The 25836-nt window shown below is 39.2% G+C and overlaps 1 protein-coding gene across 2 annotated transcripts; it reads right to left on the reverse strand.

Moving 5' to 3' along the window:
- Positions 1-1255: 1255 nt before the first annotated feature.
- Positions 1256-25201, reverse strand: atp13a2 (ATPase cation transporting 13A2). Of its 2 annotated transcripts, none has more exons than XM_034694905.1 (29): positions 24961-25201; positions 19567-19643; positions 19063-19230; positions 16727-16785; positions 16544-16610; positions 16377-16456; positions 15891-15968; positions 15731-15800; positions 15472-15606; positions 15314-15380; positions 14067-14198; positions 12497-12658; positions 11295-11405; positions 11108-11154; positions 10821-11009; positions 10528-10734; positions 10070-10180; positions 9683-9839; positions 9380-9491; positions 9120-9244; positions 8831-9009; positions 7448-7540; positions 7151-7230; positions 4797-4949; positions 4578-4674; positions 3079-3302; positions 2709-2860; positions 2401-2573; positions 1256-1559 (listed from the first exon to the last, which is right to left on the reverse strand). In XM_034694905.1, exons 1-29 carry the CDS (start codon positions 24971-24973, stop codon positions 1392-1394), a joined length of 3486 nt encoding a protein of 1161 aa, XP_034550796.1. In that variant the 5' UTR covers positions 24974-25201; the 3' UTR covers positions 1256-1391. The 2 variants fall into 2 exon arrangements, with proteins under 2 accessions (XP_034550796.1, XP_034550797.1); XM_034694906.1 differs by lacking the exon at positions 24961-25201 and adding an exon at positions 20331-20623.
- Between the last annotated feature and the right edge of the window lie 635 nt (positions 25202-25836).

A 25836-nucleotide genomic window follows, 5' to 3' on the forward strand; every position in this document is an offset into this window, starting at 1 on the left:
GAAGAAAATATTAATTGATGGGACTTAAATAGCGCTTTTCTGGGTACTCAAAGAACCATTACAGAAAGCGCGAAATAAATAAAATGGAAAATAAATAAAACAAAACTACAACGGAGGATTAGGGCCATGTTAAATACATTTCAAAAAATATATTTCAAGATTTAAAAGTTGTAAATTTAGTCTTTCATTTACGAGATCAAATTCATGAATCTATTTAAGTGTATAAGAAGAGTAGCCATCATCCTATACAGAGCATGAAATGAGAGTGTCTTCTTGTTTGTGTTGTTTGTGTTATGCATCCCTATGTGGAGCTTCCTTCCCCCTGTGTAATAGTCCAGATGATGCCCTTGTAGGAACAGCTGAATTTCCCTGACAGAACTGTTTCCTGTACCTGGGTCAGCACGCAACTGCTGTGGACAGCCTTCAATCCGAGTTACTGTGTTTATGAAGTAGTCGGCGGTTATCTTGGGATCACTGTTAGTAGTGTTTGCCTCCATCCACATTATGTGACGACTAAATCCGTCAATGCAGCCATTCATTCCTATGTCATACGGCTTTAGTTTATCATAAGAATCCATATGCCACAGGGTGTTGGGACCTCTGTTGTTGTACTGCCGACGTCGCAGACGCCAAGCTCGGCGGAGCTCAACTCCTTCTGGATCCAAAATCTTGATTATCAGTCTAACAGTCTCCTGAGAAACCACGAACCCTCTCTGGATGGCACGCAAGTGTAACCAACGATAGCCTTGTAGACGTCCACTGAAAGTCATTTCCTCTGCCACAAAAGAGACAATTTCCTCCAAGTCAGTGTGGTTCTTTCTCCGTCGTACAAAACAAAGACAGAGGTGGGGCGGGAGTAGAAGTTGTGTTGTAGGCTTTTTTGAAGAGGAAGGTCTTGAGGTGGTTTTTGAACGAGTGAAGAGAGTCAGAGTTGCGGTTGTGTAGAGGGAGAGGGTTCCAGAGAGTCGGGGCAGCGATGGCAAAGACTCTGTTCTCCAAGGTGTAGCGCTTGGTCTTAGTGATAGGGGACAGGAGGTTGGTAACTGATGATCTGAGGCGGCGAGATGGGGAGTGGCGTTTGAGAAGGTCGGTCAGGTATGAGGGGCGAGGTTATTGAGGGCTTTGTAGGTGATGAGCAGGATCTTGAAGTGGATTCAGTGCTGTTGCAAACCTGACGATGCAGTGTGGCCAGATACACACTATTAGATCACACAGCAGCTTATAGGACATTGTTAAATAACATAAAACCTCTGTCTTTGGTTTAAATAAAATAGTTTTATTAACAGGTAAACATGATTTTGCAGTGTTGGTCAGGCTGAGGTGAGCTTCAGTCACCCACAGCATCATTTGGCTCATTCATTGACAGTGTTCAACAGAGGAGAAAGCAGACGCTAGCTCAGGAAGATAACGGTGCTGTTTGTAGGGGACAGGGTCTGGTTAAGAGGCGGCCATGATGGAGAGTTGGCCAGAAGCATGTTCAGACGTTTGTAATGTTTCTTGGACTGACGTTTCCCACGCAGCAGCCGAAGACAGTTGAGTAAACCCAGGTCTATCAGCACCTGGAGAGAATAAGAAACAAGAACACAGAGTGAACATTGAGAGGAGTGTGTGCACATGTCAGGTTTGATTATCATTCTTTTTTGAATGTGTACCAATCTAACACTTTCAGGATTGTTGCTGACTTTATTTAATGGTATTTCCTCTGTGCACAGCAAAACATTCAAACTAAGCCAATGTCTTCTTCTCATTTCCAATGAAAGATATCATGTGAGACTAAATATAAGCTAGATTTGCCCGACAAGTCCTGAAGAACATATTTTTTTATGATATTACTAGCAAAAAAAACAAGACCTGATTTGCTTATAATGAGTGAAAAATCTGCAAATCTGGGGTAAGGAAAATCAACTGGTGTTTTTTTGAAAAAAGCATTGAGTTTCTTGGAAAAAGAATAATGTCTTGATTCAAGAAACTTAACAGATATATTTTTCCTACCCCATGGCAGATTTGTTTTTACTCATTACAAGCAAATCAGTATATTACAATATTACTGATGCTCGCAAAATAAATGCAGACCCAGTGAGATAGAGAGATGAGTCAAAGCACTACCTGCCACTTCTTCAAAATGTTACAAACATGAGAACATGTCTCCAAAATGTGTCTCTATTTCAGTCTAATGTAAGACCTAAAGACAAACATGGATGCTGTTTGTTCATTAAGGAGTATATTACAAACATCACAGCCATCTTTTTAGGTCTTCAAGAGATTTACATAAACATAAAGCATTATGTAGGCGGCCCCTTTTAAGAAATCCACAGACTGTTATTTCTCCCGTTTGGTTGGTGGTGGGAAAACTAATTGAGTCAGCTGTTTAAGATCATGAAGTTGGACATCATCACTCACCTCTGCAACGAAACAAATGAGGAAGTTGAGAGCAGCAACCGCAACGAGCAGCAGTTTGAAATCAATGTCAGAGAAGTTGAAGAGGTCAAATGTTTTGCAAACCAAAGCTCCAGGATAAACGACCAACCAAGTCATCAGGCCGAAGAGGACGAACAGTAAACAGAGGAAAAGCACTGGAGAGAGGAAGAGAAGAAAAATCACTTCTAAGTTAATCTTTATATCATACTTCACAGAGTTACAATACACAGCTGATCAGTTCACTTGAATCATCAGACATGCAACAGATTACAACCCTTCTGATGCCTCACCGTTGTGGTAGAGAGGTCTCTTGTGAGGGTAGCCCTTAGTGACCACCACGGCCATGATGATGTACTGGAAACCTGACAGGGCGAACACACTGGTGTTCTCCATGTTGGGCAGATTTTCTGTTCCAAACACCGTCGAGTTGAGTGGAACATACCTGAGGAAGAAATATATACAGGGCATGAAGTTACTACTTGTGCTTCTAAATTAGAGACATTGGATTTTTCTTAAGGCTTCTAAGTGCAGAGTGCAAAGATATCCACTTTGTTTCCAAAGAGGAGAAAAAAAAACTGGATTTATATGAATTTTATTAATGTAATTGGTTACTTCTGATGGATAAAACGTAGCAGCACTAGCCTTTATTCTTCTACTGACCAGTCTTGTGAAATGGTGATGAAGAGCGCAGCCAGCTGGCCCAGGACGATCATGGAGCTGTGGATTAAAAGGCTGCCCAGCACAGGAAGACCCAACAGACTGGCTGGGGGTCTGCGGGAACTAATCTCCTTACTGGGACCTCCCTTCCCCATCACTAAGGCCAGCAGGGTCACCACAAAGATGTCACAGAACAGGAACTGCAGGTCAGCCATGGTGGTGTGCACCTGGACACAAACATCAAGAGGGTTCATTTTTCACAGTGAGCTGTAGACTTATTATGAATGTGAATTAAGATCTGATCATACAGAGTTATTTAGAGCAAGTCATCTGTGTGGCTTTCCTGTATGGCATTTTTTACGGCTGCAAAAAGGCAACTTTGATTAAAGGTTAATCTCTGTGTCACCCTGTCTTCAAACAGTTGTGTATGCCATCTTAATATTTGTATTCTTACACTAACTAAAGTTTACAAGTTTGACTTCTGAGCTATTTCCCCTTACCCGGACACCTACAATTAATTTCTCACCAACTGTAGAGCAATGTGTTGTCTGGTTTAACAACATCAACACTAGCTACAGGACTGTTGTTTTATATTGGCCAGCCAGAGCTATCACATCTTTTATAGTGTGGCCTTTGGTGGCTTTACAATAGTTATCTTACAAGACTGCACATGCTACATACACAACCAGTCAACAGTTTGGAAACACCTTCTCATTCAAGGGTTTGTATTTATTTGAATTATTGTAAACACTGTAGATTAATACTGAAGACATCAACACTATGAAAGAACATATATGGAATTATTTAATGAACAAAAAAGTGTTAAAAAAAGCAGAATATGTTTTGAAGTAGAGACTAATGCACACAAATTTCAATAAAATGTGTATAAATCATAAAAAAGGGAAATAGTTAAGAAATAAGTAGACAAAAGATAAAACATGATGAGTTAAGACGATAAAAAAGGGAAAGATAAAAGTCCAAGAGAAATAAAAGCTCTAAAAATAGCAATAAAAATAGTTTAAAGTTCAATAAAAAATAGTAATAAGATAATACCAATTCAAAAGTTTAAAAATAAATGAAATAATAGAATATTAAAATAATATAAAATGATAAAATAAAATAAAGTATAATAACCCTGTATAAAAGTCAGACTAAATAGATGTGTCTTTAATTGGCTTATAAAAGTCTCATTACCAGCATTATGATGTCTAAAGATGTTCAAGTCAAGTCAGAACCAAACAGAACAATACACATAATAAGTGATCACATATAAACTGAATTTAAAAATTGTATCATATATAATTCTACACCTTTATTTATCTGCATATTCCATAATGTATATATTCACATCAGTGGTTGGGCGTTCCAAAATATCTGGCTAAGTAACTGATGGGACTGAAAAACAAACAAAAGGCTGCACTGTGTTAAAGCTGATCTCTGAGTGAGCAAAGGAAAAAGGTTACTTTGAATGTAAGGTTGTGACATGCTCCACCAGTACTCACTGTGTAGAGGACAAGGACGGAGCAGAACTGGATGAGGCTGTAGAGGGCCATGTACCTAAAGAGACTGAAGGAGGTCACCAGGGAACACCGGCCCTCTCTGCACAGACAAGCAGAAAAGAAGCAGTTTACATCTTCTGCTGCAGAATCAGAACATGAACTCAGACGGTTTTCAAAGACATCACTCATCTTATCATCACTTAATCAATCCTACTCCCTCACCTGATCAGCAGAGGCACACAGCTGATGTTTTTAGTCTTGGAGGTGAAAGGGGAAGCGACTGAGGCCTCAGCCTCAGACAGGGAAACTCCAATGTCAGCAGCTCTTAGGGCTCCACAGTCGTTGGCTCCGTCCCCACACATACCCACTCGGTAGCTGTAAGAACAGAACAGGAGATGTTTAAAACTGAGGTAAAAGCTTTCTGCCTGACAAAACCGGTGTTCCAAATTATTATGCAAGTTGGTGATAAGGGCATATAACTTATTAAAATCAAAAACTAGGCACCATTTTAAACGTTCTATTGATTGAAAATAATAATATTTACTACAACTGTATTCAAACTTCAACAAAAACAACAGTTTTCTTTAGATTTGTATACAAAATAAAACTGTTAATGACTTTAAAACATTTCAAATCTGACGTGTTTCTCTAATGTCCAATATAACTTCCTTTTCTTTCAGTGAGGGTCAGAGGTCACTGTAAACTGATTTACTTTCTGATGATTTCTCTGCTGACTGTGTGCTGCACCTTGTATGGCTTTCCAAAGATGCTCTTTTGAGCTGTATTTCTCACCATCACTGTAAATTATCTCCTTTATTATTGACCAGAAGTTCTCAGTCGGGTTGAGATCGGGTAAGCAGGCAGGCCAGTTCATGAGGCGATCCTCTTTTGAATTTTCCTCCATGGAGGAAAAGACATTCAGCTAAAGTGTTTAGTTTAGTGTATTTATTATTCATCGTGTCGTGCACCTTAAGGTGCCCAGCCCATATGGACTTACAAGACACTACAAAACAAAACAAAATAGGATCAACAACATAAGAAGAAAAATAAAAATAGGAGAAAGAAGAGCAGTTACAATACCGCACATGTCCAACAATGACCTAAAGTAATTCAAAAGCACAGTAATACACTTCAGACATTTGGCAGTGACAACAACTAAATCAGACATAGAGTGTGCTCCTACGCTGCTGAACAGCATTTAACACAAACTGAGCAAACTGGAACACTTTGTGAGTAAACAGGAACTGAAGTCGATCTTCATCAGACATGCAAAACAAATCAGGACAGTTTTCTGATATTTTGTTGAAAAGGAGGCACCTGAGATCATGATATGAAGGACAGTAGAATAAAAAGTGCATTTCATTTTCAACTTCCTCCAGATCACACAAGGAACACTTTCTCTCCTCCTCTGGAACAGAGTGCAAGTGACCTGTTTCTAATGCCAGAGGAAGGAGACCACATCTCAGCTGAGTACAGACAGACCTCTGAGCTCTGGTAAGGTTAAGAGTTACATAAAGCTCCGGCTGATACATTTTTTTGAACAGACAATATGTTCTTAGTTTGGGCTTACACAGGACTTCTTCTAACCATTTGTGTTTGTAAGTGTCAAATAGTTTTGTTTTAATCTGACTCACACTACAGGTTAACATGTTTCTATAAATATATTGGAGACCTACCTTGTCAAATATTTTCGCAAGCTCTGAGGGCCAGGTGTAGCTGTTAGAATAATCTCAGTAGAAAATTTGTTTAGTTAACCGGTTGTCAGGCATATTAATAAATCTATTCCACAGTCTCTGTCGCCCATATGCCGTATGTCACAGGTTCCCATCCCATGTCACCATACAATGCAAGTTTGGGGGCATTTTTATGCATGCATAAAGAGAAAAAGATGCTAGTTTTAATGCTTGAGCACAATGCACCATCACATGCCTCACGTTATTCCCAGGGCAAGATGGCATTTCAGGGCTTTAAAGAGGATCGCCTCATGAACTGGCCTGCCTGCTCTCCCGATGAAGACTTTAACACTTTTATTTTGCATACAAAGTAAAGAAAACTGTTGTTTTTGTTGAAGTTTGAATACAGTTGTAGTAAATATCATTATTTTCAATCAATAGAACATTAAAAATGGTGCCTAGTTTTTAATTTTCACAAATTATGTGCTCAAACATTGATCTGGTAGTTCTTGCTTCTGCTCATCAGTCCTTACTGACAACCAACTGAGCTGATATCTATCCTTTAAAGTATTTCCATCTTAGAGGAACAGTATCTTTTCAAAAATTGATGTGCTCTAAACAGCAATTCCTTAAATTGCCACTAGAGGTCCATTCAAAAATCTTCCCAGAAACAGGTGGAAAGACCTCACCTCATAGTAGAGGTGAATGTTTCTCTATCTTCCAATCCAAAGTTCTTAATTGTGATTGGACAGCTTCCATATTAACCCACTGACCCATAACTCACATAATACAAGAGAACTGTACATAAATGAGGATATGATTTGTTCCAGTAATAATTCTATTTTTCTTTCTGTTCCTTTTTTCTTTGTAGTTTCCATTCTTCCCTTTTTAGACCATACTCACTTCAGTTTCTGCAGCTCCTTCACCAGCTGGGTTTTCTGGTCTGGAGTCATGCGTGCAAATACAGTGGCACGCAACAAAACCTGCAGAGACAGCATGTGAACAAAAGAAGGGATGAAAAAGGTCAACTCACTAAAATAAAGTGTGTTAGTCAAACGCCTCGGTTGAACCCAAGTTTAATTTCCTTATTGTCTGTACTCCCACTGTCACTGTCCCAATGTTGCTTCATGCATTTGTGAGTGGTGCATTATCAAGGTCCATGTCAGAATATTTATGCTGAGATAACAGATCACACTTTACCTTTGGCAGATATTCAGGGAAGTATTCACAGAGTGCCGCGAAGGACTTTCCACTGATAGCCAGGTGATAGCCATAGCCACCCTGGTACAGACCCTGAGGTGATCAAGACAAGAACATTTAAGGACATCAAAAAATCCCTCCAGACAGTTTCTAAATGTTTTGATTGTGTTGTTATATGCTTTTTAATAATGGAACGGGTGGTACTACAGTAAAGCTGCTCTTAGACGCAAAAGATTTCTAGATAATTGTAGGAGCTCTGAACCCGAAATTTCCCTGAGTGGTGACTTCCCTTAACTCCAAGTTTCACTATGTGTTCATGTTTTTATCCTGTTAAGTGCAGCTCTTCAAGGTTCTATCAAAGTCTGCACTGGGAGCATTATTTGATAAGGGATATTGGTCTATTGAAAACACTTCTCCTGAAATCTTAAATAAAGGTTAATAACAGAGAACTATGGATGTCAACAATTAATCGACTATCGATTAATTGATTGTTAAGAACTTACTGGAAACCATTTTTTTGTTTTGATTTTCTATCCTGTGGATCAAACATCATGTGGTCTCATATTTGGTTCAGCTATCAGGGAGGTGTTTTAAGTTTAAAGCATGTTTCAGAATCAGCTGACTGAAGGTGTTGCGCACAGCGGAGATGCTCAGCTGGCGGCTGCGGCTGAGTGACAGGTCTCCACGAGCGCTTTTTTTCTCTGGCGCCGGACTGATTCTGACCTGGTTGTGCTCCCAGCTGACACCTGATCACGTTCATATGATTATTTTTCTACAATAAGAACGAGTAGACAGAAAACTGGAAACTGTGAGTCTGAAATATGTTTCTGTTCAGTTCCCTTGTTGAAGTCTGAGCCTTCACTTTTATGACTGTATGTCTGCAGAGATTATGAGCCTGCTCCACACGTTAATATTCAGCGTGTTTTACATTTTGAACAACTCAATACGATCCGTATCTATTTAATACTGTCAATTATATACATTGTGTCATGAAGGAAATTTTGATTCTGGGGAAAAAAATGCATTTGGCATTGTTTTTGACGGAGAAAACGTTTTGTTTTTTTTAATAATTCATTGATAATTGATCGTTAACATTTCCAAAGATCGATCATGGAAAATACTTGAAATTTACATCCCTACTGAGAACCAAAACATCCTCGCCCTTCTTGCAGCACACGTACCCCTGATTGTAATCATAAAACGTGAATAAACTGTGCTAACTCACAGGCATGCTATTGATTCGTGGAATCATATAAAAGTCATCACAGACATGTCAAAAAACTTTGATAGGGTATCCTAATATTTCTCTTTCTTGTATTTTGGCATAGAAGTACATCTAAGCTTGAACAGACTGATGAGCTGTACTGCAGAGTTTAGTCTGACCTGAGTGATGACCTCCACAGAGTTTTGGGGGACAGTCGGCCCGCCACTTTCCAGATTAAACCTCAGCATAGGCATGGACTGGTTGGTGTGGGGGACTACATTGACGAATATCACCTTCTCATCAGATCCCACCATCCCACAGCATTTTGCTACATTGACTGCTGTTAAAATGTTGTCTCCTGTGTGAGAAAAGACACAAAAGGTTTGCCATGAGACTGATGCATTTTGGTAACAACAAAGAGGAAGTGTAACTCAGGCATGGTTAACAGAAACACAAAGCGCCTCTCACCAGTGACCATGATGTTTCGAATGTTTGCCAGTCTCAGGATGTTTATGACCACGGGACTCTCTGGCTTCACCAGGTTCTTCATAATCAGAAAACCCAAAAACTGCACGTCTTTCTCCACCTCCCCTCTGTGAAACACACACAACACACACACACATTAACACTCACAGTAGGACTTTGTGTTTGCAGGATTCATCTCAGTTCTATGAGATCGACACTTCAGACGTAGACACAGAAGTCAAAATGAAAGACTGTGCTCTCACCTGTCGATGGTCCTCAAGTCAATGTTCTCTTCTAATGGTTTATAAGCCAGAGCGAGAACCCTGAGGCCTTCACTGGAGAAGTTGCGCAGTTTGCTGGAGAACTTGGCCGGTACTGTAAGCATGAGGTATCCCATTTAGTGTAGTGTTGTTGACAAAATGCTACATTTACTTGTCTATCTATGTCTCTTTGATCTACAGAGAAAGTTATTAATATATACCTTGTCCAAATCACCTAAAGTTGCTGAACTGCTGTTGAATATTCACACATTGACATAACATTTTTACAAAGTTCAGGTTACTCACCAGTTTCAGCTCGACACAGACTCGCCACCATCTCCGGGGATCCTTTGATGAAAGCAAGGGGTGAGCTTCCCCCGGGGGCCACCGTCACCGTGCTCATCCTCTGCAGGGCCGAGGAGAAGGGAAACCTCTGAACGATGGCCACCGGCTCACTGACGGACTGAAGGATGAATAAAAGAATAACAATAATGCAAAACTTGAAAGTCCAGATGGATAATTAAATAGTGAGAATACAGTAAACTGGCTGATTCTCTCCGTTTATGACTCGAAGGTTAACAAAAAGATCCATGCATATCCAACAGAGGGACAGTCATTTAAAGAATTAAATATTTCTAACTACAAAATTCTATAAATCAGACTGGATTGATAGTTGTGTCACAGGACACTCACTGTTTCTTGGGCTTGGAGCTCTTGAGCGGGCGGTCTCATGACAGCAAGAACTTTGTGTCCCCCAAACTCTGCATTCAGCCCATCTCCATTCCCCTCTGGCTCCTCCAGAGTCTGGAATTAAAAAATACAATGTTATCATTCTAATTTGAATTAACATGTTTTCACAGGTTTAGTCATATGAAACCAATATGTAATGTCTTGTTTTTATTTAAAGAATTAAAAACAAACCCTCTATGTAAACTTCTGACCTTCTTGCTTTTCAAACTGAATTCTTCTATCCTTACAAAGTACTCACTACACAACACTCCCTGTTGTCATACGCTGCTTACACACTGCAGACGAGGGGTGATATAGGTGTAAATATCCTGCCTTGAACTGAGGATCTGTAAGCAGCTATTGTGTGACAACAGGGATTTGTAAGTCATCTAAGGTATTATTTGAGTATTATACTGTCATACCCAGCCGGTAGACTCGATCATTTTGAGCTCTAAAGGATCTCCGAGGTACTGATCTTGGTGCAGCGTCACAGTGTGACAGCAGGCAAGACCAGAGAGCATGTGCCCCGGTGGAAGGAGTCTTGGCTCTGGTACTAGCTCTGAGAAACCAGCAGGTTTCGCCTCTATCACTCCCCACACATCCAGGCCCTCCTCTGTGAGAGTTCCTGTCTGGAGAAACAGAAGCACCCTGATGAAACTCAAATCTGTCACATGGTCACATTCAATCAAACCTCAGTGAATGGATCCCTTCTCACCTTGTCGAAGCAGAAGAGTGAGACCTTTCCACAGATATTGATACGAGGTGGACTGATGCAGAAGATGCCCCGACCCTTCAGCCTGTGCTGGGCGTAGATGGTACCCATGGTGATGGCAGCGGGTAGGGCAGGGGGCACTGTGATGGTGACAATATCCAGGCTTCTAATCACCAACTCCAGCCAGGTCGCCTGGATAAAACATCGGGACAGACGTCAGGATATCACTTCATTTATCTTTGCTCACACACAAACTGGCCTTAAGTTATTTAGACTTTGTAAAAACTTACACAGGATTTGAAGAGGACCACAAAGCTGTAAACGGTGCCAAAAAAAGCTGAAGCAAGAAGGAAAATATGAGAAAATAATTTGAGAAATTCAGAAACAACTGAACTTTATTAAAGAGCTTGACATACATACAGTAATCTGAAAAGCTAATTTATAGTGTTTCCACAATGTCTCTGCCTCAGTTCTTACCGACGATGCACAAGATAAGCAGGAACTTGACAGAATCTTGGTAGAAGCGAAAGTTTGTTGGCTGAGGATACAAAATGGAGCTGACCAGGTTCCCTTTAGCCGTGAAAAACCCTGAGGATGAGATAAAGCAGCAGGACTGGTTCAGTCTGGGAGAAAAACATTGACTCTTTCAGTTTACCTGAAGAGTGAAGCTACAAACAAACTCACATAAGTTATGTTTACATGAAGTGCTCTTTAGTTTTCCTCAAAAACAATGTCTGTGTCCCTGAGACCTAAAGATATGTTAAATGACTTTCTTTCATCACAGATTTAAAAAAACAAAAATGTTCTTGTTTTTTTCAACAGAACAATATGCGTTCATCATTTTTCTGATTATTTGGCAGAGTCAAATGGACAATTCACACCTTTTTCATTTGAAAAGCCTAAATTAGTTACACTTACACTCTCAGCCAAAAGTTTGGGAACAGCTTCTCATTCAAGGGTTTGTATTTATTTTAATTATTGTAAACACTGTAGATTAATACTGAAGACATCTAAACTATGAAAGAGCATATATTGAATTATTGAATGAACAAAAAAGTGTTAAAAAGCAGAATCTGTTTTATATTTTAGATTCTGTAAAGTTCCCCTTTTTCCTTCATGACAGCTTTGTACACTCTTGGTATTCTCTCAGTCTGCTTCATGAAGTGGTCTCCCTCTAATTAACATGAGCCTTGTCAAGAGTTCATTTGTAGAATGACTTGCCTTCTTAATGTGTTTGAGACCATCAGTTGTGTTGTTCAGAGGTAGGGTTAGTACACAATGGATAGCCCTATTTGACTACTGTTGTAATCCAGATTATGGCAAAACCAGATTATTTCATAGTTTTGATGTCTTCAGTATTAATCTACAATGTTGAAAATAATTAAAATAAATAAAAACCATTGAATAAGAGGGTGTGTTCAAACTTTTGACTGGTAGTGTGTGTTTGTCATTTTTTTTAAGCTTGAAACCTGCACTGTTTAACATTAATGATAAATATGATAGCTGGCGCTTTCCTGCATATCTTCACGTCTGACTGCCGACTGTTGATCAGTGAAACAGATCAGACAAACAAAACGGGTTCCCACAAGAGAAAATAAGCTCTCTAGTGTGGTTAGAGATCTAAACCTGCACATGTTGAATGTTATCGACTGTGTGAGGACATTTCTTCCTTTACCCACCGGTGCTTGTGACCACAGCGACAGCCCCCCTGCCTTCTGGCCCTCCCCCTTTGGCCTGGATAAGATGAGTGCCACAGAAGATGGTGTGTCTGCGCTCAGTCTCTGAGCTGTACCGCCCGTCACCGGTCGGCAGCGGGGTTTTCAGAACTGGGACACTTTCGCCTGGACACAGGAAGGATGACCACAGGATGACTCGTCACTGTATAATCTCAAAGAAGCTCCGGGTACAGGATGTGAAAGAGTTGCATCACTTTATTCATGACAACCATTCGCAAATGTTTTGCCATTTCAAAACTTCCTCCTGAGCGGAGCGAGGCTGCAATTTAGTTTAGAGAATAAAACAAGCCAGCTTTCCCCACAGAAAAACGTGGAATTAGAAAAGGGGGTTCTGAAAACTGAGTTGTAAGTTTATTACTCTGATGGGAGCAGAAGTTGGTAAAAACAGTGGGGACATGTGCCTACAAATAATTGACAACATCTCAAGGCTGCAGAATAGTTCACACACTTTAACAATTAATCTAGGAGCAATCAAGGGATACATCAGGCTGCATGACCACAGCTTGACTCTTAAAAGTGTTTTGCAGGTCTTGGAATGAGCTTGAAAATATAAACATGTCCACTGTTGTTGCATTTTGACGAATTATACAAATCATCAAATGAACTCCCATACTGTGGTGAATCTCAGATAAGAAAACCAGTCCAGGCTGTTTGGAAGGTTTGTGGTTCAGGTGCATTTATTCAACTTGGTCTCAATCACTGATGGAACAACAGTCACCTTATTGTTTCTGTTTGTTGGGTAATTCATAATTCATGTAGGAGGCAGGAAGTGTGCAGTTCAGGCAAGTAAAGCAATAAGCAGTTCTCCTTCACTAATATTAAATATGCACAAAATAACACTGAACAACTCCGGGACATGACCAAGTCAATAACAGAAGCTTTAAGTTATCAGAATGTGAATTTCATGCAGTAAATATTATTCATCTATTATTTTATTTTGTTTATCTTTTTTCCCTTTAAAATAAAAAAATATGTTCTCAATCATTAAGTGCATAAAAAGACACTAGAATGCAAATATTGTTTTCATTTTTGGTAAACACAGCCGTGGTGATATTCAGGATCTGTTATATTTTACTATAAAGTTTTTGTTGGATCTGAGTGGGTCACAGCCAAACTGCAGTCTGATGTGTGATTTTAAAAAAGATGGACGCCTGAGGACATTTGTTTCTTCACTAAAGGCGAGAAAACAAAGCCTTGACTGAACTTTCCCATTATTAACCAACACCAGTATGCAGTCAGCCTGAAAATCACTTCTGATGACTTATATGTGACTCTAATCCGCCTTAAGACTGTGAGATGTGAAGTGACCCCAGATTAAACAGATTTGAAGTAAATCCTTCAATAAAAGTTAAAACCTGCTGCAACAAAACACGGAACTTTCCGTGCTTTGAGAGAGTTTCATGGGTCCAATGGCCAAATAATCTCAGCGGAGCAAGCTAATCTTAGGCTGTGGTTTTCACTAGATCTATGCAGCTCTGCTCTGCTTGGTGGTGGTGTGAGGTTTGTTGCTCACCTGTCAGCATGCTCTCATTAACCAAACACTCCCCTGCCAGCAGGGCAGCATCACAGGGCAGTATCAGACCTTCCTGAGGGATGATGAGACAGTCACCAGGGACCAGCTCCACAGAGCTCACACACTCCTCAGCTGAAAAACAAAAACATCCGGGATTTACTTCTTGGGTTTGCTGCACATGAATGCATGGCCCACTACAGCAAAATTACTTCCAGACTTTGACTTATAACAATAACGGAGTTTGAATACATTGAAGTACATTCACCTGAATTTTCTTCCAATTTTTTTGAAGCAAATTTTTCCCGTAATATACCATTCTTCCTTTTCCTGCAGCCTTGTAATAAAACGGTTCTTTCTTATTCTTTTGTTTGTTCATCACATATTCTGCTCTGTGTGTGCACTGTTACTATTCTTCACTTAACAGATCGTGCAGCACAAAGTTAAAAATGGATGTTTATTTGGACAGGGTATTTTTATTCTGCTGGATTCAATTGCTAAGTGTTTGGAAAGAAAGCACAAGTTTCAGTTGGGTTATGCTCCAGGGGAAACTGTCACACAGCTTAAAGCTGCCCTGAGGATTTTTTCCCTACAACCTTCCTGTTTACATTATGCATTGCTCACTAGAACAAATTGTATATTTTGAAGCCTCAAAAACAGTTTGAAGGACTGTCATTCACTTTTGCAAAGTTTCTTTATGAAAGGGTTTGAAGTATCCGTTATTTTTCTAGCTAGCTGTGAAATTGCTCTTTTCCTTTACCACAGATTTGCCTATGAGAATGAAAATCATGTAGAAGTGGAAACTCTAATGACCCTACAGAGGAATGTGGTGTATACTGCAAAGACAACTAAATTGATTGACTCAAGTTCCACTGCAGAGTTAAAACGCTTTGGATTTTCTGTTCTGAGTAAAAGTGAATTGATACTCTGGTGGTTCAAGGGAGGCAACTATTAATGTCTCACTTGAACAACACCTGGGTTTAGCATCAGTCAGTAAACCTAAACCCTGTTTTCCTGTCTCTTTACAGCAGGTTTTTTAATAACGTGTGCATGCTCAAAGAGTTTGATCTAAACCTGTTTTAAATTCTAAGTGGCTTCAGTTAACTTCAGATTATTTGGGCCCATAAATGTTCAACCAATTGGATGCTAAAGACAAATTAAATCCAAACATCCATCAAATTATAATTCCACACAGATATTTTTTACTTCACATTAGTCACATTGAAAGAGGAACACGTGCAAGAACTCACCTCCTGACTTTCTCCTCACCGTGACATTTGTGATCATCCGTGCCATGTTACGAAGAGTGAGACTTTGCTGTGGAGTAAAAATAAATAATGTTTATAAACTTAATGAGCCAAACACGTTATCAATTACATCTCAATCAAGTATCCCACATCAGACTCACCTTACGAATCTCATAAAGAGAGATGCCGATGGACAAACCGGAGATGAGGAAAATACAAACTGCATAAATAAAATAGTTATCGATAAGCCAAAGGGTGATGCTGAACAACTGGAACACATAGAACGGATTGAGGACCTGAAAAAGCAGAAACAGAGAGGGAGCAAGTAAAGGAGTGAGTTCAGTTTGATACTAAACCAAGAGATTTATTTACATTTAACTTAAAAAAGTCAGTATTAAAGACAGATGTTTTTCACATCACCTCCTCAAACAGCAGTCTGGTGTAAGGCTTCACAGGCACATCAATGAGGTTGGGCCCATACATACGTCTCCTGGAGGGATTCATGTCAAGAATAACTCAGAAGTGCTCTCATAGGTAAAATAAAATATTTCATTTCATCTATTCATTCATCTTTTCTTACCTCGAGCTTTGCTCCAGGTGACTGAGGCCCTTTTGGAAACCATACAGGTCCTTATAAGTCCAGTCCTCATTGAGGACACTGCAGGCGAAGAAGGAAGGGAACTTTTTGAGTATTAGCACAAAGACGCACGGCCTGAAAAAAATCCTCAATATAATATCTGTGCATCCCCACACTGCCTTAATTATGAAAATTTTCCAACTTTGGAAGTTGTTCTGCAATTCTTGGTGTAAATACAAGCTTTGAGTTGTAATGAGAAACGCTACAAAACAGATGTGTTTGATAGCTGATTATTGAATTAATGCATTTTTAGGCAACAAGCAACTTTTACTTATGCTGCTAAGTTTATAAAGATATGGCATCAGGCTGTGTTGTGTTGCTCTGTCTTAAGGTGGTCTTAAAGAAATATCCATATTTAAATCTATTCTCTTCTGGTTATCTCAACACCACATGATTCAGGGGTTGTTTCTGTTTTTCCTGTTTCAGTACCTAACACGACAGAAAGCTCCTTTTCTATCCAGCCAGATGTAGCGCAGTCCTTCAAACAGATAAAAGCGCAGCAGAGTTTTCTGTAACAAAACAAAGGTCAAGTTTCAGTATGAGCTGCAAGATCACGCATCACATGATTCTGCCAGAAAACAGCACTCCTTCTTTACCTCCTCCTTGTAGAGATGAACTGTATCTTTCCACTCAGTGTCCTCCAGGTCTCCCAGCAAGTCCAAACTGAAAGAGTATTCCAGTTTTTCTTTTTATCTTACTTTGCAACTTTTCTCAGGGAGGAGAATTTTCTCCAAAATGTTAAATGTGATGCTGTCAGAGGATAGAAACATGAAGCATACCTGCCCTCCTCCATCTCCTGTGTGAGGACATCCACCACATACTGCTGACCAAAACTGTCCTGAAGGAGAAACAACACAAATGTATCTGTGACTCCTGGACCTTTGGGGAAAGATCTAAAGAGGTCAACAAGTGCCTAAAACAGAACACATCATGATCAACAGCATGTCATGAGAAAGAACCAGCTAGTATTAAGCAGTGGTTCCATCAGTGGGAGTCATGACCCCTTGGGGGGTCGCGAGACACTGATTGGGGGGTCCCAAGATGTCTTCCAAAAATCAATAAAAACTTAGAATGATCTAAAATTGCATCTTTTATCCTTTTGTTGTAAGAACATATAAAAAATGTGTAGCTACATTTTAGATACAACAATGTAAATATAAAATGTCATCATTTTTTCTTCTTTACTTTGTTGCCACATGACCCCTAAGGAAATTATCCTGCTATAGCCTTCTTTAAATTACAAAGATATCTGTTGTTTTTTGGGATCGGCCTACTAGTTCTGTGAGCAACATTTAACCTCATCAGGACAGCGGGGGTCTCCAGTCTCTGTTATTTTGGGGGTTACAGAATAAAAGGTTTGGGAACCCCTGGTATAAAGTATGAAATCAATGTAAAGGGATGTTAGTTCACCCAGATCAGCCTAAGTGGTAGATGTTTGCAAATTTGGGCAATGTTTGAAACGGTTGACCCCAGTAAGTAGATGTGTAATAAACAGATGAAAAACAGCTTTCATGATAAACACCAATGTAGCACATAGAGGTATTAACTAAAGCCTGAATGAAATGGCTTTCTAAGGACCAATAACATGTGGTAATTGATATGTTTTAAGTGGATGTATGTACAGGTCAAAATAACAAGTAAACAGTGTTTCCTGAGGAATGTACTTGTTGCCAGCGTGGAGCAGACTTTGTTACGGCATTACGAAACATAGAAACAGTCGATACATTGCTCTCTTCAAAGCCTCTGGACTCCACTGACAATAACAATAACTTCATGATCAGATAGCTTCTTGTGTTACTGAAGACAGACTGAAGAAACAGCATGCATGTAAAATAACATTTTTTCTTTTGATGGAGTCTGGAGTGGGGCTGAAAGATAAATCCTTTAACCGCAGCTACGATGTGCACATGTGCCACAGTTACACTGCAGGCTGTGCCATGCCATCAAACAACCTTTAATGCATCATGCTGCTTCTATATAAGTCAATATAAATCTGTCTGATATACTATAGTGCAGCTCTTCACTAGAAGGGGAGATGGGCAAGGGTACGGATATGAGTGAATTTGATAAGAGCCGTATTGTGACAGCTAGATGACAGGGTCAGAGCATTTCCAGAACTGCAGCTCTTGTGGGGTGTTCGTGGTCTGCATGCAGTGGTCCAAGGAAGGGAAACCAGTAAACTGTCCATGTAGACCTCAGTCCACAGATTAAATGTACACTATGGGGACATGAGCATCAGAACTGGAGCATGGAGCAGTGGCAGAGGGTGGTCGAGGGTGGAAGAGTTCACCTGTGTGACTGACCCATTTAACATCTTCAAGGACCTGAAGGATCTGCTGCTGACATGTTAGTGTCAGATATCACAGCACATCTTCAGAGGTCTAGACGAGTCCATGTCTCATCAGGTCAGGGGGGTTTGGTTCTGATTTGACAAGAGGGGGGGTCTTCACAATAATATTAGGTGGAAAGAAAAGAAATCTCAATATCAGTTTTCTCATCATCATGTAGTCTAAGTCTGGAGGCTTTGAAGAGAGCAGTGCATGTTTCTGGTTTCAAACAAGCATCTTAATCTTTAAGTTAAAGGTCCACCTCTTAAAAGCTCGCTTTCATAGTTTCTCTTTTAGAAACTTAAATTTACAGTCTCAGCCTGTCAGTGGCAAACACAAACACTCTCACTGGATTAACTTTGATTGGGTGCATTTACGTTGCAGACATTACAGCCTCACAGTTTTGCATCTGTTAGCTGAAGCAATCTACTGGAGCGATTATAAAAGCTGTTGTGGAGATTAATTATTCAATCCTAAAAGAATGCAAAAATAGGATCTAGGTTTAGAAATACTTGAATTATCTTTTAAATTAACATTTAGGTCAGACTAAGAAAGTTATTATTATTGCTACTTCATCATAAACTTAGTAAGTAGGCCAGCTTCAGCCTTGATAAATGGCTGAAGTCAGTGAGGTGATGCTCAACCCCAATCCTTTCCGTCTATTTGGAAACAGCGACAAATAACGTGAGACCAAATGCCAAGCAGGGAGACAAAAAATGATCCAGTTTGAAAATATGAAAGCTGCTGGGTTGTTATCAGATCTGAGCAGGAATTAATGTTATCCTCACTTTTAAGAGCAGAACATCTGCCAAAGCCAGAGGACAGGAGCAGCAGCGGGCGAGGACAGCAAGCCGTGGGCGCCAGTGAAACACAATCAGGAGGAGACCCAAGGACAGCAGGGCGGCCAGGCGACACAGCCACACACGCCATCGCACCCACTTATACCCCTGAACATCCTGTGGAGGCAAAGAATCCAGACAGTTCAAGTTAAAACAATCAGATTCAAACAGGACTACATCTCCTTAGAGCTCATTAGTTTGTCAGCGTGCAAATTACATGACTCCAACTGAGATATTCAAAACTAATGTGACACTAAAAAACAAAACACTATCCCCAGTATCTGAAAATACAGTGAGAGAAAGCATGTCTAAGTTTTCCATTTACAGCTAGCAGGTGTTATTGAAAGTTGTCATCACATCAAACAGCTGAAACACAATCCCTCTACCTCTTTGTCCACCTCTCAATAAAACCAAAGCTGTATTGTTAAGGAGAAAGACCGTGGAGGTTCTTACCATGTGTGACTCAGGACTGAGCAGGGGGTCTCGGGGACTGGGTGAGGGGAGTCCGCTCTGCGGATCCACGACACTACCTAAAGAACAGGTGAACACGGGTCTTAAGTTACAACACAAGCATGAACCTATTAGCATGATAGACACCCTGAAAGTCAATATTGACTGAACACACACTGCAGGGCTCCAATGTGATCCAGTGTGGAAATTGTTATGTTGGTTTCATGGTTTAAATCAAGTTTTTCTCTTTATCCAAGTTAAAACATGACGCTTTGTACAATGCAGTTGAAATAATCCTACCTTTAAACTTAACAGCACAAACACAACACTTGTCACTAAGGTAAAGGTTTTCAAAACCGTCTTCACTTCAGTAACAGCTCTGGAAACAGGTGGGTGGAGGAAGCAGCACAATGTGCAGCAGCACATTGAGAGAATGTGTGAGATGTGGAATATTCAAGGGTTACTTTTATAAAACCTGAACACACCTGAGAGCGACATAAAGCAGAGCAACTCCAGAAACATTAACTTTAAAGGGCTACACAGGAGGTAAAACGTCCCATAAAGCAATACACGTCTCCAATAAAGCTTTCTTCAGCCATATTAAAAACGATACAATAACCACAAAGATAAACACAGAATAACGAGCAGTAAAGTAAGAAGTGTTTTTAACCAGTTGTTCGCTTCCGCTTCAAACACCTGGATGAAGAAAAGGAAACATAACAAACGCCTCCAAGTGAACACACACCTGAGGGGAAGACTGAGCTTACCGTCAACTCCACACCGTTTTCTCAAACAAAGAGTTCTTCAAAGTAACAACACATTCAGTCCTCCCGTCGGTGAATCTCTCTCTCTCCCTCTCTCTGTTCTTCTGCAGTTTCCGTTTCTACCTGTGCGCGGAGCCTCGAGCGTCTGATACCTGACGGAGCTACTCTACCTGTTGAACCGGCTCCTAGAGGAAAACTGGGACATGACCCCTCTCGCGTTACTGACGACGAATAACCCGACCATTTAATCACTCTCTGGTTAGCACATGTGTGCGTTGGGAAATAACTTAAATGAGCTTTCAACATTAACCACCGACTGGGGCTGCACGCCCTGAGAACCAGCAGGGGCGGACTCAGACCGTCTGAGAGCCAGGGGCAGGAGAAGGGCACCTTCACTGTGCAATGTAATTACTTCACTTTAGAGGAAACTTAATCACATTTCCTTCACTTTGAGGATGTCCAGTATATCACTTCACTATATTTAATACACTAGAAGGTCATCTTTGAAGACGCTTATTCACATTATCTTTACCAGAGAGACACCCTGAAGTGCACTTGATCAACTTTCCTTATTTAGAAGCAGTTCTCCTCTAGGGATCAGTCCAAATGCATTGCTTTTGTCACTCTTATAGCCAGAAAGCTCCATACTCCTTTAAGCACTGGGTCAGAGAGACCTTTTCAATTTCTGAAGCTGGAAAAGATCAGACTTTCTCTTCAGGGATCGAAGGATAACTTTAAGCAGATATTAGGGGTGGGCATTTCAAGCCAAAATACTATTGGTTTCTTTTCGACGATTATTTGAATAATCCAGTCTCTGGCCCAAAAAAGGACCCCCATTGGCCTAAGGTGGTTAAAAGTTGCTCACAGCCGCATGCAAGAACTAGCAGGCCAATCAAAAAACATATATATTTCTTTATAATTTAAAAAAGGTTACAAGCATCAGAATTTCCTCAGGGCTCATGTCGCAACAAAGTAAAGAAGAAAATTAATAACATATTTTTATTAATTTATTTATTTACATGGTTTTATCTCAAATTTAGCTGAAGTTTTTTGTAATGGATTAAAATATGCAAATTTAAATCATTCAAAATGTGATTTTTTTTTTGGAAGGCATCTTGCGACTCTCTGGTCAGTGTCTTGCGACCCCCACTTTGGGAACCACTGCTGTAGGTTACTTGTAAACATAGATTTACAATGCTAATATTTACATACTTAAGTGCCATTTAATAATACAGAATTGAATTTAATAACAGGAAAAGTTGACATCTCAAAATTGTCACATAGTGTAATGATACTCTTGTCGTCTAGAGTTTTGCTGATAGTTTTACTCTTTCTTGGCAGCAACATATCAGTGTCAATGAATGCCCTTAACTATTACATTATTAACCACTTGTCCTGTTAAACGTCCAGTAATCAGTGTGCAAAATGCTAATGAAATGATATTTAATATGAAAGACACATTATTTATGTCCTGTGTCTCAGTCTTGTTATTTTTGTACTGTATGGGTACATATATAAATCTTCAAATACAAGCTAGCAAACTGGTGGACCACGTAATCTGTCAAGCCTTTTATTGTTTCAAACTCTGACCACACGTCACAGTAGACTATTTTGAGAAAGCATATGCTTGCTTTATTCTAACATGACAAACCTCTCCTAAAAGCAGCTCAAAGCAAAGTTTCAGTTCTGCACTAACAAGTAGAGTTCACAGAATTCTACATTATTTTAAATAACCTGTTTAAAGACAGTGCAAGTGACAATTAATCTACATTGTAGCAGTCAGAATTTCTTTGTAAGTAAGAGTTGAATTCCAAAATCAATTTAATTAATACCTTACGTAGATAAACAGTTTCACAAACAAAGACATTCCAGGCCTCAGTGGATATCTCATCCCTATCAATGCAGCGTCATAAAACCTGCTTTTTCTCATAAGCTGTGTATTCACTCCATGAAAGTCAAGGCTTTCAATTTCCTTTTAAACCAGATCCTTAACAAGGAAAAACACTCTGCTCTGCTACTTAAAAAAAAAAAAAAAAAAAGGAAATTAGTTTGCACAAATGACGAGACAAACACGAGACAGTCATGTGAGCTGATGAGGGAAAATTCTCAGAAAACAAACTTCAACACTGGGAAGCACAGCGCAAACTTTATCAGAGCCACCAGCCTGTACCTGCTATTGTTTGGTGGGCTGGCCTGACTCCATCACTTCTTGGCTTTATCAGATCACAGAGCTTGCAGATTTGTTAAATTGTCAGAGCAGCATTTACTAATGCCGAAGAAGAAGCAAATGACCCAGCAGTGCAGATGTATTGCTGAAAGGATATTGATATTTTTTGTCTAGAGCTGACCCTTTCTTTAGATCCTTTGACACTCAAATTTATTACTTTGGTTCAGTCACATTGTTCTTAATTTTGCTGCTATTTTCAACAATAATAGTTCTGATAAAGCACCTGTAGGCTACACTACACAGAGACAAATAAAGCAACTTGTTTGGTACCATTATTGAGTATTTGAATCCGCTATTGCAGATTTAAACATTTAACAAGAGGTGAAACATTTTGACATATCCAATTTAATACAGAGCAGAGAAGAACAGAAGACAAAAAACTGCATGGTGACCCTATTTGTAACCTGTTTTTTGTTCCTTTTTGACCTACTTAAACATCCTCTGTGGTAAACAATAAAGGGTTTGTTAAAAATTTAGGCTCAGAGACATTTTACACTACCATCTGTGTGAGCCGCAGCAGTGAGGAATGTGGATTATACAAATCGACATGATTGCATGTTGCTTCTTGTTTTTGGTCTGAGGGCCATGAAGGAATCATTTCACCTCTACTGTAACGAGAAGGAAGCAGATAACTGTCAACAGCACAAGTAAACATTCGCTTTGCAAATACCTCTACAGATAAGGAGGGGAGTACGTGTTTACCACTCTCATTTCACTTTTAAGAGTGTTTGTATTTGAGAACCGTTACAAAGGGGTAAGTCCAATGATCAGGACTAGTTATTTGCAGAAATCTATGAGTCACTACCTGTAAACAACCCTGTTAGGAACTTTATTTAACTTGCAAGTATACCTCAAGGAAAAAAACATCCAGGTACATTTGAATTCTGACCCCACTCCCTGTCAAAGTCACCAGCTCAGTATACTCCAAAGAGCATCCTCTGTAATGAATGTCAGGAAAACACCAACCATGATTGGAACAATTTGTGTACCTGAACATCTTCTTGCTTTTCCAACCTGTTATCTTATCATTTGATATGATTGACAGCCACAAAGAAGGGCTATAAAGCAAGCCACACAGGAATGGAGTATGGGTTGTTTGTTTAGTTTCTATTTGTAATCTTCAATCTCCACCACTTGCAGACTTGACCCAGACCCTTCCTCATGTTAGGAAGAAAAACTCCAGCACCAGTTTTATCCTCATGGTACACCTCTCTTGGTCAGCTTGCTGCCCTAGAACGATTATCATACAGACTTCTAGATGAGGTGGAGGAGTATGACTTGAAGTGGGGGAAGCATCACTCATTCTTATTGTCTGACTGAAGACGTTTCCAACTCAGAGGAAAGAGGAAAATTATTTAAGTTGAACTACAATAATGATGCAAACAATTGTATGAATACTGGGGTAGAACTCAACAAGAAATGCTGTCCACCTTTAAGCTGTCTGTGTATCTGTTTGTTTTTTGGTGTGTGCATGAATTTGTTGATGTTATTACTTTGTATTTATTTATTTTATACATTTGTGGGTCATTGATAAATAAGTCTCAAAAAAACTTTTTTTTTTCAAGTGTTTTCAGAATGGTGCAATGCATATGTTGTCTGGAATAATGTATTCTACCAAGGCTTGTAAGTGTTTAAATAGTTCTTTTTTTTTTACCCTTTTCTAAACTTAAACAACCAAAAAATGTCAGGTGGCACAACCAGATATTTGTCTAAATATATGTGTTTTCCTATTATTTATATATTGGCCAGGTATTCAGCATTGGCATCATCAGCCTCTGATTTTACATTAGTTTCTATGTGGTCTTTGCTGTTCAGGGTGCCACTGCTTGTTTATGCTTGTTCACTGTGAAAATAACAATAAACTATTAATCATAAAAAAGACCGATGATGTCTTGTACATGTTTTACACAATTATCCTTCCTTCTTTTCTTCTTTATTATCGTATTGTGTTTTTTGCTTTAAGCCACTATCATTATATAATATATGGTGCCAAACATACTGTATGTATCATCATTAATAAAAAAGTATCATTTAAAAAAAGCTATTTTCCTGCTTCTTTTCCTGAACTTGTTCACAGTGTTCAGATAACTTGTGAGCTGAAGTTTGTCAACACTGCTTGCTCAGCATTACATTGAGTCTATTGGAGCTGTTACAGATATACAATTATGGTATTAGATGAACAAATGTGAACTCCTTTGTGTAAGTTTACAGCACATTTCTGTATTTTTTAACCTCATTAAAACTCCTCTGTGTCCATATCAGTAAACACACACATAGTTCAGCACTGTGTCTGCACCATAGGTCTGCACTGGCTGGTCGAGGCTAAGAGTTAGCATCACACCAGAGTCGCTTTAATGTCTCCTTTATGAAGGTAACGTTTGCTTTACAGTTTTCAGACACACTTACCTCTCCTCTCCATCCTTTGGTCACGATGATAGCCTCCACATTACTTTATTTCACAGCATCATCGCCTTCGGTTCAGGCTGTCCTTGCCTACTGTGACCATAGACTGTGACAGATTCCCTCAAAGCATTAGGACTATCTATTCCAGCAGCACAAACAGTACCTCTCTACGGGAAGTCACGGGGACCAAAATAGATTCAAACGAATGGCGATTGTGAAACAAATAGTTCAGGGTATTCTTACTGGCTTGGTTATTACCTTGTAACTTCTGTTTGTACAGAACTTACAAGGTAATAACCAGATATTTGATATACAGCATATCAAATACGACTAAATAAGTCCATATCAGAGTTTTGCACAACATTTATCCTGCTAATTTATTTCTATCCAAGTTTTTAGATATGAATCAGAATTGTACTTTTTGTAATGATTTTTTAAAAATATGTATTTTGTATAGGTTTTTCTGCTGTATACATCAATGAAAAAGTGCATGTTACCCAGTTTTATATTTTTACAGACTAACAAGAAAACATCGTACAATGAAAACCACTACAGTCCAATCCAATGTGTTTTGAAATAAGTTAAAAATAAGAAAGCAGAATGGACTCATAAATTAGAAAGAAGATAAGATATACATTCCATAAAAAATAAAAATAAAATAAAAAATTATATAAAAAGTAAAATAAATAAATAAATGTATATAAAAATACAATAAAATACAATAAAAAAATATTTCTAACAAACAAAATCTTGAAATTAATTTTTACAACTTGGCCTATGAAACATATATTAAATTAGTCGTCAAGAGAGGGAATATAATATACCAATGACAGCAAAGGACCCCCAGGTCTTTTTTAAATTATCTGAACAACCTCTAGA

The sequence above is a fragment of the Notolabrus celidotus genome, chromosome 11, assembly GCF_009762535.1.
Source record: "Notolabrus celidotus isolate fNotCel1 chromosome 11, fNotCel1.pri, whole genome shotgun sequence".
Lineage (NCBI taxonomy): Eukaryota > Metazoa > Chordata > Actinopteri > Labriformes > Labridae > Notolabrus > Notolabrus celidotus.